Genomic DNA, 15,322 nt, shown 5'->3' with positions numbered 1-15,322 from the left:
ATGGGCGATTACTATTGAAATGTTAAAACTGAATTGTCCACTGAAATCAGGCTTAAACAACCCCTGAATTCATAATGGTGGGTGGGTATAAATTGGGTACAAATTGTAACCCAAATTATTAATTGCACAAAAATATTGTTTTTTTTGTTAAAAAAAATTGGATTAGATTCAGCATGCAAACTTTGAAATGAACAAACTGAACAAAAATGTTGGTAGTGTTGCATAGGCTATTGATATTAAAGTTGAAAATACAGTTGCTTAATATATAAAGACTTATAGGCCTACACAATATTGATAATTTAAAAGTAAAAATCACATAGGCGTATTATTTTGGAGGACTACCCTCGCAAAAAAGGGGTGAGGGTATGTTTGTTTCAAATGAATAGCCCTCCATATGATTTCGGGTCTTCAGGTAGCCCGCATTCCCAAAAAGGTTGGAGACCCCTGCGTTAGAGTATAATTCGAATTTTATTGAACAAACCTCCCAATGATAACAGTATTGTTTTCAACAACAACAAAAAAACCTCAAAATGCACTGTTCCAAATTATTATGCACAACAGAGTTTCAAGACATTTTATAGGTTGTAAAGAACTAAAAATGGTAATTTGTTGAATTTGCAGCATTAGGAGGTGATATAAATTAAATCAAAAGGTATTTCAATCAAAAACATCTTAACAGGCCAAGTTACATGTTAACATAGGACCCCTTCATTGATATCACCTTCACAATTCTTACACCCATGAGTTTCTGCTTTAATGTCTATGCAGAATAGGCTCCCAGAGCTGCCAGAATGTCAGAATAGCCTCCCAGAGTTGCTGCTTGGATGTAAACTGCCTCCCACCCTCATAGATCATGTGCTTGATGATGCTGGGTTTTTGCATAACTTTGGTTCCTCCCAGCTTTAGAGCTCTGAGTCTGCTAGTAACAATGTTGCAAATAGTGACGCCAAAGATTGTTAAGGCGGAGCAAGATACTTCGTCGTAGTTCATGTCTATGGGCGCGAAATGGGGATCGAATCCTGTCTGCATAAAGAGGCGTGTCGATGACGTATTGATGAGCGTACGTTGCAACCCGCCAACAGCAGCGGCATAAATAACCGGCGCACACCTGATATAAAGTCGATTTTCTCCAGACTGGAATCCTCAAAAATGTACCTGAAATGTTCACAAGGGTTTGAGGATCATGAAAACGTGCCCGAAATTCACATTCCTAACTCTATAGAACTAAGACCTTAGCATATGTGGTAAAATTCTGAGCTATGCCCATAGACTTCAATGGAGCAGTCGCTGCCTCTGCTCTGCATAAAGGGGGATTTTGACCCCCCCCCCCCCACCGTGCGATCCGGGTTCCCGGAAGTGGCTCCTGATGAAGTATCTTGCTCCGCCTTAACAATCTTTGGTGACGCCCGTGCTGAGACTTCTTTGGCTGTTGTTAGCAGCTATCAGAAGGATTGTTAGCAGCTATCAGAAAGACTGTTAGCATTAGTGATCCAGACACCAAAAACTTGTTGGATGCTGTTGTCTACCCATTCCTAACTCACCTGTGTTGTTGGAATGGCCATGTCCTCAGCCATATTGACAATGGGGAAGGGGAACGTGCAAGGGGAACTCAAAGTCAAGCTGAAAGAGGCTAAGGAGGACTACAGAAGGAAAGTGGAACAGAAGCTGCAGGAAAACAACAAATCACTGGCCTTAAGAAGAGCAGCAGCTCTGTGGAGGGGGACCTGGACAGGGCGAACCAGTTGAACCACTTCTACAACAGGTTTGACTGCCCTGCTCCAGCTCCAATGGCAATGGTCTGTCCACCACCCCCTGCTGACTCAGACACTGCTCTTGTTTGCGTGCCTGCCCTACCCCCACTTCCCAGTCTCCAAGTCTCTCCAGCTCTGCATCCCGGTGACATCCAACGACCTAAGCCACCATAACCTCATATCCTGCCCCCGCCTGATGCCTCTTTGACTGTGTCTGTTGAGGTGTCCACGACCATGGCAGCCTTGACAGGGACATCAAGGAGGTGGTCATCCCCCAGCCCCCACCCTCCCTCTCTACCAGTGCAACACTCACCCCCACCATCACAGGCTATTGCACCCCCACCATCACTGGATATTGCACCCCTCCCCCACATGGCAACCACAAACAATGAGGTGACAACGACTTCAGTCAACAGCCATCAGACACACAGACCCCAGATGCCCCCCCCCCCCCCATCATCACTGCAGATCAGGTAAGAGATCAACTGAAGAAACTTCGCCCTAGGAAGGCAGCCGGGCCTGACAACTCATTTTGGACGATGCGGAGAGACAAGCCGGCAGCAGATTAAATGCTGGAGAGAGAAAAAGATGCGTTTTAAAAAGACGTGCAGACCGAAGCTGCTGCAAGCAGATGATATTTAGAAATTTATTTCACAAAATCCAAGACCAAGAACAGACAGACTATGTAACTGGACACATTGAGGTCAAAAATATTGAGAATTCTACAGGGAATGTTACTGAAGACGAAGGAGTGAATAGTGGCAAGAGGCAAGCCGAAGGCTGCTGACAAGGGCCCGACGCTAATTGTAAAGCAATTTCCAAAAAAATCACTGAACAAAAATGCTGATGTGGTACATGAAAATTAAGCTAAAAATGTGGAGAATGCAATGCAATCAAGCATTTTGGACGATATATTGGCACAAGCTGGCAGCAGAACAATTGCTCGGCTGGCCAACTCTGAGAGAGCGAGAGAAAAAAAGATGCGCATTTAAAACCAGGGTCTAAATTTCAGCACGAGATTGCGGGTATTGCGAATAAATTATTACGTAGTATTGAGCATAATAATAAAAGTCCCGTAACTCTAGCCATAATGCGAGAAATTCCCACACATTTTACAGTGCTGTCTGATGTTAATCTAACTAGATGTACCGCAGAGCGGTACAAAATATGACCACCGCCCAGTCCAGCACATTTTTTCCACAAAACGCTGAAAGGCCTATATGATTCTAACTGTCTCACTAAATTGCATTATCCACACTCAATTCTCACTGGTATCTGCTAGACAACAAGTACCAAAACATGATTAGTTCATAGATTTCACATGTAAAATTAATTTTATACAACCCCACCCCCATCTTGCCTGTTCATAATTCTGAGAAAAATTCTTGAATTGTGTGCATGTGTGCGTGTACACGTTTATCTTTATGTGTGTGGGTGTGTGTGTGTGCGTGCTTGTGTGTTTGCCTGCGTATGTGTGTTTGTGCATGTGCATGCATGCGTACATATGTCTACTGTGTGAGTATGTGTCATACGTATGATTACTGTGAATGTATGTGTGTGCGTGTGTATCTGTTTATGCACATGTGTACACATGGAATGGGTTAACATGACCCCTGGAGGCAAACTTATGGAAAAAAATGGTCATCCTAGGCCCTACGGTTCTCAAGATATTCACAGAAAACTGTGTCTGCCCTACCCTCCTTTCGGGGGGTCCAGTACAGCGGGGGGGCTACAGATCAAAACGAAAAACGATGGTTCCATGCTATCCATGTGGGGTTACATGCCCACCAAGTTTCGTGTACCCCGGTCTTTCAGTGTCCCGGGAATCTTTGTTGGTGTACGGTCACTAAATGTACAGATAAATTATTTTATTGTAAGGCCCCCCCATGAACGAAAGTTCACAAAACTTGACATGCATTCGGAGGGTGTCATAATGATCCTACACTTTCAATTTCGTGCAGTTTTGACCATGTCAGCCAGAGATATTGTGATGAAAACACCTCATTTTTTGCTTTTTAATTTTTAACTAGGTGGCGCTATACATGAAATAAGTGGTAATGGGATGGGTTGACATGCCCCCTTAAGACCAACATACAAAAAAAAAGTGAACCTCCTAGGCCCTACGGTTCTTGAGATATTCACAGAAAACAGTCTCCGGCCACCTACAGGCCAGTTGGTGTATAGTAACATAAATTAATTTATTGTGTGGTCCCCCATGAACGGAATTTCACGAAACTTGGCGTGCATTCAGAGGGTGTCATAATGATCCTACACTTCCAATTTCGTGCAGTTTTGACTATGTTAGGTCACAGATACCTGCGATTACAACACCTCATTTTTACTTTTTTGTGTTTAACTAGGTGGCGCTATACATGAAATGAGTGGTTATGGAATGGGTTGACATGGCCCCTTGAGATCAACATACCAAAAAAAATGGTCCTCCTAAACCTTACGGTTCTCGAGATATTCACAGAAAACTGTGTCTGCCCTACCCTCCTTTCGGGGGGTACAGTCCAGCAGGGGGGCTACAGATCAAAACGAAAAACGATGTTTCCATGCTATCCATATGGGGTTACATGCCCACCAAGTTTCGTGTACCCCGGTCTTTCAGTGTCCCGGGAATCCTTGACGGAAATTTGGACATGCGAAAAAGAAAAAAGAAAAAAAATCTGACTAAACCTATATGACCGCTTCGCTGCGCGCCGGTCATAATAATGGAGCAGCCTGAATGCGGGACTATTGACTGGACCAACTCTGACTTCAATTGAACCCCATGCAGACAATTGACACACACACGCGCGCGCAGGACCACTTTGTGGGTGCCTCTCTCTCTCGTTCGTTGCTCTCTCTCTCTCTTTCAGCAGGATTTGTCACCGCTGAAGTCAAATTATAGCCTAGACTAGCTTCAACATCAACTGCTATCGACAGGAAAGGAAAACAAACGTTTAGCGATCAGGAACCATCAGGAATTTTGCAGACACAGAAGCATGACAGCCTATAACACGAGAGAACATCGATGTGTTCTCCATTTGAGGAACGTTACAATCAATTGCAGACGTGAACAGACAGCTACAGACACGGAGCGCACAGTAGGCCTTCTTTCACTTTCTGTGCATATTCATTACGTGAAAGATAATTAGTAGCAAAACAGCGATCAAATATTACATGGCAGTGAGTTATGTTTTCAAATGTTTTCATGCATGTCTAGATAATGGGTGAGGAATGTTTAGGAAACTCGTAAATCCTCAAATGATGGCTGCATGGGGTCTTTTATTTAGGCTGCGCAAAGCACAGCACCTTTATTTGGCCATGGCTTGTATTCGAGTCAGCTATAGGCCTTTATTTCTATTTCTGAGACATAGGCCTACTTTTCGTTTGTAGCGGCATGGGTAGGCTATCAAAAGCAGATGTTCAATTTGAGATTTAATTTATGTTTGGACTGTTTGATTACATTGGTAAATATCGGGACTGATGACCACTGAAATCTGTGGGGTATTTAATGGCTCAAGTTTCATGTAGTGTCGGGATTTCGATTTCCATCCTGTGCTGCAAGGGAAACCTTATTCTGTATAGCCGAGGTCTAAGATAGCCTAAATTTAGTTATTTTTTAAATGATGCATGATATTCATAGTATATTCTTTATCTTCTACTGTCCTTTTTGCTTAGTTGTGTTTTTTTATATTATATACAGGGTTCATACACATTTCACCAGAGAATTTCCATGACTTTATCATGATTTTTTGACAAATTTCCATGACCTTATATTCCCTAAAACATCTGTTCTTTTGAGTCTTTCAAAACAGTCCTTGAGAAATGAGAATAAAAATTAAGGTTTATCTATGTATTTCTAATACATAGAAAATGTAGGCCAACACTGACACCGGCAGTTGTACATTTAACCTTATGTGATCGCCTACTGTAGACAAATATCCTCCACACATTGAAATCCTGATTAATGTCATAGCATGATCAATTACTAATAGGGCTGTCAATCAATTAAAAAAAATAATCTAATTAATTACATACTCTGTGATTAATTAATCTAAATTAATCGCATATATATTTTTTGCTGTGAAAGTATTTTACATATTTAAATTCAAATGAATCATTGAATAATCAGAATTAGTGACATTAAAGTTCAAAAACTCTTTTATTATTATTTTCACTGTTCAAATAATTGCCATAATAATCTATGATATGACCTAATATGCTGAGGAAATTCAAAAGTGCTTCGGGAAGAAGTTTTTTTTTCACATACAAGGCATTTCAGGCCACAGATATAACCTAGGGGACACAATAAAAATAAATGAACACTCCCCTCAATGTCAACACTTATTTCTTTGCATTGATGTGTCACTATAGAGTTGATGAACTCCGGTGATATGCAAATTCCTTGCTGCAGACATTGCAGAGGACTTTATTTTCAACACTTTATTTTTTATGAACATCAATGATCCAGGCAGCATGTTTTCTTCTCTCTCCTTCATTTTACAGTCTAATTTTTACTGACTAGAACGGCTCGGGGTCAAAGGTCATATGGAATCGATTAATCTGCACTCATTTTTTTAATCAGTTATTTTTTCTCAAATTAATTAATCGAAATTAATCAGTTATTTTGACAGCCCTAATTACTAATCAGCTCTTCTTCAACTCTGTCGGTTCATCATAACCACGTAATTGCGTGTTTAATTCACACAGTTTGTAGCGCCGCACACACTGGCTATAAGATGCAATGCTGAAGTAACAGGGCTGTGCATGCATTATAATGCATTATTTATGTTGAAAGACGTGAAAGAAATGACACAGGCTTGCACAAATTCATAATTTAAAATAAAACGTTTCACTTTCGCTATCATTGCGAGAATAGGCTACAATATGGAAAATGTTCCCTTTCAGTCTGATCGGCTCCAAACATGTATGGGATTCCCTTAGCCTGTGCTACACCTTTCCAAGAAGTTTTGTGAAAATTGCACCGGTAGCTTTTGCGATATTGTTGACAGCCCTACCTCACCGCAGTAGGGTGCAGTAAATGGAAGCTTTTGATAGCGCACGCCACTAACGAAAAACGGAAAATCACCAGGACAAACCACTCAGGGGTGTAGGCTACTCTGGAACCATAGGTCACTAATTTGTGCGTTATTTACGTTTGATTACATTTCAGATACGTGTTGGTTTCCTGTAGGACTAGTATAGCGCTTTATTCTTTATTTATTTTTCTATGTCCGAATATTGGGAGGGACATTTTGGTCATATTTGAATATTGGGGGGGGGGACACGTCCCCCTCAATGTCTATGGTGACTACGGCCCTGGACTATGCTTCTTATCCAAACAATAAGGTTATCTCCCTTCAGTGCGTTAGCTTCCCTTCAACCGGATATGCTAAACATTCTTCTTACGGGAACCTAACATTACGTACGAGATAGTCGAGTCTTGTTTTGCCTTTTATTGTTTATGTAGATAACACAGAAGTTAAAATATCGGCACATGATATATGTTATATGAAGTTATGGGAGTTTTTAAGCCTCATTGTATCGACATTGGTTGCAGTTCCATTAGAATTCCACTAATGGAATGATCGCGGGCGAGTGCAGGTTGAATGGGGGTCTATGGAGCTAGACGGCTAAATGTATCTCTTTCACCTGCTAGTCGTAGAAGAATCGTAGATTTTATTGTAGTTTATGCAGGTTCAATATAGATTTTAGATCTAAAGTTGAATGAATGAGTACTTATATCCTTTTCATTTCTTACAGGTTGGGTCGTTGTTGCCCATATCACGCTAGCATTGTGCTAATGAATGACGTCATTGACATATTTGAAAGGCTTTTTAGAAAACTTACGTGACTTCAAAAAATATAACAATCAACAGTGTGTTTTTTCTTTGCCTCTCCTAGCGAATGCAACATTCAAATTACTACTCCAAAAATTATATCCAGAGAAAAGTGGATATTGAGTGGTAAAGCTCCATAGACCTCCATGCATTCTGCACTCGCCTGCGAGCGCCCTCAAGTGGAATCTGAGGAGGAACTGCAACCAGTCCAGAAACCGGAAGTAACCAGACAGTGCCAATTCTCTTCCTATTAGACATTCTCTGACGAGGCTTCGAGGCAGGATTTTTGCCTCGAGTAATTTTTGTAATCGAGTTATTCGAGTAACTCGATGAATCGTTTCAGCCCTAATCTCATGTTTTTTGTTTGTTTATACCTTGTTTGTTTATATAGCCTACATTGTTATTAGCTAGCTCATATTGTCGTTTTAAAATGATATGCATATCAAAACTAAGCTGTAATGGAAGGTTTTGGCTAATAATGTGAGCATCTGCTATTCATTTGAATAATGCTTGAATTGACTAATGCTAATGATTTATACACCTAGCTTACTTGACTACTGTAATGTGAATGTGAACTGCCAGACTGTTGCAAAGGGTACAATGTAGAAAAAGGACCTTTTGTTACAAAATCATAGAAAAAGACCGTCTAAATACTGTAATAATGAATTAGAAGAATATGTAAATAACTCAAAATCGGATTCTCACTCATAAGAGATCTGCTCGCATCACCATCAGGGTTTCCCGCAGCACTTTGCAGTCAAGGCGGCCGCGTTAGCAAAACACGCCTGCCGCCTTAACTACGTCGTCAAAAAGAAAAGTTGTCTACCGTGTTACTCTGTCCTGTTTTCTCCCTTTCATTCCAGACCAACGCCAGTCTCCCTTCTCTGCAGAACGCATTAAAAAATAACAAACGTGCCATGAGTCGAAAAATAATCAGTTATTATAATCTTTTCATATGTGATATGCCTCCGAATCAGAGCTAGTGAGTGGAGCTGAGCAGTGCAAATATTTCGCTGCTCGCTCAGGTGGCTGTTTATAGGCCGGTCCTCTGCTCAAATTCGCGTCAGGTCGCTCCGCTCAATTTCGCTCCCTGCTCCACTGATAAATCGTCTTGCTCCAGTGAAATCACTCCATGCTCGCTCCAATTTAAAAGAGGGAGAAATAATCTACAAGCCGAATTGTCACCTTAAACAGAAAACTTAAATCCCAAAGAACTAAGAGCAACGGCAATATATTTCACTCAGAACATTTATTTTAAAAGATAGTGCAACACCGATAGTGCAACAACAAACAAGCTTGGCAACGTTAATACTCATAAGCCTAAAACTAAAGGGATCAGTGGGATAAATTGGCTAAAGAATACAGGCTTAGCATCCAAGTTTTACTTTAACTTTCTACTTGATATGAAGCATTTTCAAATTACTCACGTTTTTCTTTTCTTTTTCGTAGCACACTCCGCGAAATGTGTCCTCTTAGATTCTAAAATGAATCTTTACTCATTGAAACTGTATCACCACATGGTTATTCTCGCTCTACATTGTTAGTATCTAGTTGTTTTGTAGGAATAGTACACTTGTATGACTTATCAGTTTCCTTTCTAACAGTAGCGTAGCCAGAAATGTTCAAATGGGTGGGCACAAAAAAAAAGGGTGGGCAAAGAGAGGCCTAGATGAAATACAATATTGGACAACTGCAAAGCCTTATCATAGGCATGTTTCATTAATGATATGAAAAGTGGAACTTATAGAACGAAAATGACAAATTGCGCAGTCGCTAAACATTTTAAACTTGCGCAAAACTGATGAACCCAGCATCTGTGCGTCGCATAAATTAACTTGCAACAACTCGCATAAACTTGACCATTGAACAAAACCTTTCCATAGGCCTGCAACGTTTATGACATAAAAAGTGGAATATGAACGCATTTCACCACACCTGATAATTAAACGGAGCTGTGGCTGTTCGCAATTTGACTAATTCTTGAGCTCTCAGCGCAGTGTTGACTTGCGAGTCTTTTTAAGATGGTGAGCACGAAGGAAAGCCCTCTAATCGGACTGGCAAGACTGACAAGTAGACGGGCCTAGGCCCGTCCAAGCCCACCCATGGCTACACGTATGCTTTCTAAATTATTTAGCTAACTCCATCCCCATCAACGAAATGTACAGAGTCTGTAGTGTATCGCTCGATGGTGTTTTATGTCCCCAACATCGTCTTTCAGGCAGCACTGCCACCGCTGACTTAAAGGGGGGTATGGTTGGGGGTAAGGGGCATAAAATACCTAGAAACCTAGTGTATCGCACAAACAAGACGCCAGCACCCACATCCCCCCACCCCCACGAGTCGGACCGACACCATAACCCCGGTCGGACGGCAACCGATACCAGACCCCATTACCCACCACACCCCACCCCCCACCTACCACCTTGACTAACACATTTCCTGCGGGAAACCCTGTCACCCCATTCTTGCTCAGCTTCACCGATTCTTACCTGAATCAAATTTAAAATTCTACTTCTCACTTTCAAAGCCCTCAATGACCTTGCTCCTCCTTACCTTTGTGAACTTCTGATCCCTTACACTCCTTCCCACTTCCTCAGATCCTTTAACTAGAATCTCCTCTCTGTCCCCCGCACTAGACTCTCTACCCTGGGTGGTAGGTCTTTCAGCGCCATGGCCCGTAAACTCTGAAATTCCCTCCCTCAATCCCTCTGTGACTGTCCCTCCTTTCCTTTCTTTAACACTCATCTCAAGAACTTTCTGTTTTATTTGTTGCTTTTCTGGTTTTCTTTCTCTGTGTGTTCTGTTTGTGTTGACTTCTAAAGTGACCTTGAGTCTGAAAAAGGCGCTACATAAATAAAACATTACTAAACATTATTATTATTATTTTAAGGAGTCTTATCAAGACAAATTTGCTTGGTTTTAGGACTTAACGCACTGAGACGTCTTAAAAGAAGTCAAACTCTTCTTAAATTAAGTCAAATGATTTTACAAGAAAGGGCTAGGTAAGTCTCTTTATACTTAAAACAATAATAACTAGATTTTTTGATCTTGATAAAAGTTAAAAGATAAAAGATAAAAGATCACTTGGTTACAGTTTTTGCAGTGTACGTCCAGTTTTAATAAGGCCATAGAGGCTTCTAAATGGAACAAGTCCAGACAGAATTTCCCAACCTCAATTTTTGTGGGCGGGTTCAGATTCGGGCTGGTTTCCAGATGACAAAAGAATTAAAAAAAATGTTGTGACTAACAATGTCTATAAATACCAAAATGACACAGCGATTATCTAAGTATATAATTGAAACTATATTTTCATTCAGGCAAAGCTACTTATAGCTACTTGATTTGCAGAAGTAAAACCGGAGCTCTTCATGTGCTGTGTGCAAATCACTCCACTCAAGTAGCAGTGATTTGTCTGAATGAGAATATAGTATGCATGCTTAGAAAATCAAATAAGTGAATAAGTACATTTGTGTGCAAATTGGTGTTTCTTTAAGATTAATAACGCTTGGTTACAGGGTAGGAATTTCACGGCGGCCACGACGGCCATGGCCGTAGTAGCCCCTTGCGTTGGCCGTGAGGCCCCTTTGAAAATCAGAGGTTTACAGGCCACGGTGGCCTTGGTGCCCCCTTCTTTCAATATTCTGCTTTGCGTCCTACTAATAGCAATTTTTATTTAGCCTGTGGCCTGTCAAAATAATCTTAGCATTCACAGCGCAAATTAATTTAGTCTTTTACGCAGTGGAGAAAGTGGCAGCGCAAGAAAGAAAGTGCGTCCAAATTCAGTTGACTACTCGCGAACTAGCCTATTCATCACACAGACATCACAAGTATCACATGAAAGAGCTTTTTCTCAGCTTTTAAACGATGTTAGCCGATAATTGCTGTGTTGAACGGTTCGCGAGAAAAGTAAATAATATAATTCAATTTAATCATACATTCTACTGAAGGTTTTGCGTCCCATGATCTCCCTACCCATTCATCTCGGTGGAATACTTTACGAACCCTTCTTTTAACACATGACAAACCATATAGGCCTATCAGAATAAACAGGAGACCTTACCGAACACAAAGGTGTAAAGCAGTCCCCTGTACAGTCGCCGTTCCAGAGTAATCCAGTTTTGAATTTGCTGTAAAGTTCGACATACATGGATGCCTCCAAATTTGGGCTTTAAGTTTTACAATGTGTTTAAATTGTTCCACATGATTTCATAACGGGCCAAATACAAAATAAATGTTACAAATATCGCCTAGATATTGGTAAATCAGAGGACAGCTGACTAAGAGTTTGTGAAAGTAGCCTTAATGATCGATCACAAAATGCTAAGAATGCATCTAGGCTATTTGAGTTTCTTAAAGCTGAGCTGTGCTTAAATTGTTCAATACATGATTTCATAACAGGCCAAATATAAAATAAATGTTATATATAGCCTAGATATCTGTAAATATTAGATAGTCAGATGATTTACAGTTCTATGTAATATGTCATGTTTTCATTTCATGTTTTTGTAATGTTTCATACAGTGATGCAGGTCTACTGCAGTGAATAGGCTAAATACAACTTTGATCATTTTTATAGCCTACTACTGTATAGTTAACTTTGGCCTTGGTGCCCTGACATGTGGCCTTTGTGCCCCCCACCAAACATGCCCAACTGAAGGCCAATGGCCTTGCCCCCAGAATGGTGAAATTCCAAGCCTGCTTGGTTATATATGCAGTTTTGCATTGTATAAGGTGAATGATTAAGCCAAAATGTGTAGTAAACCACCTCACTAAAATAAAGATTTCCCAATCATTCCTACTTACCTCAGGAGCCATACCATTCTCCAGGTGGGGATAGAGAGCAAGAGGATGCTGAGTCAACCTGTCCTCCACAGCATCCACATGTGCATGATGCATATGTTTTAATGGGTTCTCCTTGGAAAAACAAACCTGCTCCTTTGAGAGCTTGCTCTTCACCTTCACCGAGGAACCTGTTACCACAGTCTTTCCAAAAAGTACTGGGGATGTTTTACACTGGCTTGAGGCAAAACTTTCTTGCTCAATATTTAAGGGATATCCATCTCTGAAATCATCAAGCCTTGAGTTCAAAACGCGCCATCGATGACCATCAAGAGCCCCAGATAATTTCTGCTTGTTTTGGGGATCTTTGAGACTTCTGACAAACAGCCTTTGTTTATACCTGTGTAATGAAAAATCAGTCAAATCAGTTGGCCATTTACAACCAGGTGTATAGCTTCTCATTACTTCTGGGTACACTAGGCATTAAATACTGTATATTTTAGAAAAAGAATCAGAGTCTTGATCTGCTTTGACACCTAAATGACAAAGGTCACCTATGGCCCTTTTCCATAAGGACCGGGGCTGGCCCAAGGCTTTTCCCCGGTCTTAAACACCGCTGAGTGGCCTCTGTGTTCTGTTTCCATAAGGAGCTGTAACATTGGGGACATTTGCTAACAATGCTAGAAACTTAGCAATGCTTAGCAATGACACCGCGAGCATATGTCAAATTAAGTCATACCGGTGTAATTATTTTGCAAAGTTTTTATATAGATCGTTTTTCTTCACAAAAATAAGCAAAGTCACTTAAGTTGCTAGGCAACCCTAAACAAATGCTACCAGTCTGTTTAAAATTTCTACGGTTTAATCGTTGTGTCGTATTCCATTCTAAAAGTCCTCGGTTCAGCCCTGATTCAGCCCTGCCCTAGTCCAGGGCCGACCTGAGGCCGTCTGGGGTGCGGCCTTGGTCCGGCTTCAATCATAGAAATAGAAAAAGTCTGAGGCTTTAAAAAGAGCCACTAGTTGCAGGCATCAAGGGGACTTATGCCCGTTTTACACTGGGTGCGTGGCGTGAGTGTGTCAGCTGCATGGCATGTCCATTTTTATTTTGGCTCCCATGTTAACAGGATAGACCTTACACACCGCCTGCGTGACACGCACGTCTCAGTCGCGGCTTGAGCCGCGCGGAAAACGAGTGCATGCTAGGAATAGGACTCGCGCCTATTTTTCACACCACAAAGCGTTTCCATTCAAAACAATGAAGAAAAAAAGATGTGAGAAAAAGAGACGTTTTAATTGGCAGAGAGGCCGCCGCAGCGCCACATCAGACACGCTTGTGGTATGCAAAGACATAGAAAATGCCATGCAACTGACACGCAACAGACACGTCACATTCACGCCACGCACCCAGTTTGAAACGGTCCTATCACAGGGTTTCCCCAGGTTTGACTACCCCAAAGACTTTTAAAGACCTTTTTAAGACCACTTAAAAGATTAAATAAAATTAAGACCTACATCGCACCCATTATGCAGTTGTAAAATACCAGATCAAATCCCAATAATGACAATTAAAACAACACTTCCCCATGATGTGCTGTCTCTCCTCTCGACTGATTATGTTGATTCATTGCCGCCAGAGCTAAAATCCAAATATTGTTTTCGCATACTCCAAGAAATTAGACTAGTGTAGTTGTCACTAGGCCTGTAGCAATGTGTCGACGTCATTGACGTGTCGCTACAGGCCTAGTGACAACTACACTAGTCTAATTTCTTGGAGTATGCGAAAACAATAACTTGGATAAATTACGATACAATTACATTACAATTATGTCAACGTCATATTTTTTGTGTTGACACTTCGCCACAGCTCCCCACACACATGTGGGAGATCAAAACATTGCAGAATCGAGGACGAAACAGCAACGAATTCCCAACAAAGCCCTGCAAAAAGCCCCAATTAAAACCCCAATAAAAGAAAAAGTCCTAAAAAACAGCTCACCCTACATCATCAAAGGTATGGGAATACTAATTTAGTCCCAAATGTAAAAATGTGTCGTTATTTGCGCTCTTTGCTAAATGAAGTTGGCATATCACAACAGCAGTGTGAGCATCTGAAACGGGGGCACCCTCAGCTGTTAGATCTAGCTAACAGTAGCAAGCAGATGCAGTAACTTTATCAGTCTCTAACGTTAGTTAACTCACGAGTCACTACTTAACGTTAGTTAGCGTTAAGCTTAACTCATGCTGTGGTCGTTTACGAGTCAAATACATAACATTAGACTAACGTTAGACAGCTTATAGTATCATGATTCAGTACGCTAGTTCGCCAATGTCAACTATTGGCCACCTTACAACAAACAACTTTGACAAGATTTGGGAAAGATTCTTGAAAGATTGTAGCCTTTTAACTACTGCCCCTCATTCAAGCTTTACTCAAAAGACTCTCTGGGCCCTATCATGACATTCTAAAGTGCATCGTCACTCGTCAAAAGTCTATTCAAATTTAGTAGGATGTCCAGTTCACATTGGGAGGGGTTTCGTTATCAAACGTGGAGCGCATGGCGCAACAAGGTGTTCCTAGGTTTTTTAATCAGTCATATGGGTGTGTTTGGGGCGTAACATCATTTTAAACCAATGAGAATGACATCTGTCATTCCCTTTAACGGCGCAAAGCACGATATGTCAAATAAATGCATCGGTATTTTGGCATTCAACAGCGCATTTGAAGGAGGCTGCTTGCGAGACCATATAGTCATTCTTATAGTCATTCTTAAACCATGCTTTACTAAAACCTAGCATAGCCTTCACGCATTTGCACTCGTCTATTATTTGAACTCATTGGCAAAGTGAAACTAACTTCACCAAGGAGTCAGTCAACGACAAGACAGTTATATGCAGTTACTTTCACTATTGACTGACAATGGGTTACCATCGAAAACATAGGCTGGAAAAAGCAACACTTACCCT

At 41.1% G+C, this 15,322-nt stretch overlaps 1 protein-coding gene across 3 annotated transcripts in view; it reads right to left on the bottom strand.

Moving 5' to 3' along the window:
* Window positions 1-1,665, bottom strand: part of fam47e (family with sequence similarity 47 member E) — a 49,143-nt gene extending 47,478 nt beyond the window's left edge. For all 3 annotated transcript variants that reach the window (XR_012983639.1, XM_076270392.1, XM_076270393.1), the window contains exon 1: window positions 1,542-1,665. Coding sequence is in view for 2 of the 3 variants with exons in the window: in XM_076270392.1 (XP_076126507.1) it covers window positions 1,542-1,574 (33 nt within the window). In the remaining variant the exon portion in view is untranslated. The remainder of the gene's footprint in view (window positions 1-1,541) is intronic.
* Between the last annotated feature and the right edge of the window lie 13,657 nt (window positions 1,666-15,322).

The sequence above is a fragment of the Alosa pseudoharengus genome, unplaced genomic scaffold (assembly GCF_046254945.1).
Source record: "Alosa pseudoharengus isolate Yale_2024_CS ecotype anadromous, Long Island Sound unplaced genomic scaffold, YU_APseudo_1.1 YU_APseudo_1.1_scf_6, whole genome shotgun sequence".
Lineage (NCBI taxonomy): Eukaryota > Metazoa > Chordata > Actinopteri > Clupeiformes > Clupeidae > Alosa > Alosa pseudoharengus.
This window is presented reverse-complemented; position numbering and strand designations above follow the sequence as displayed.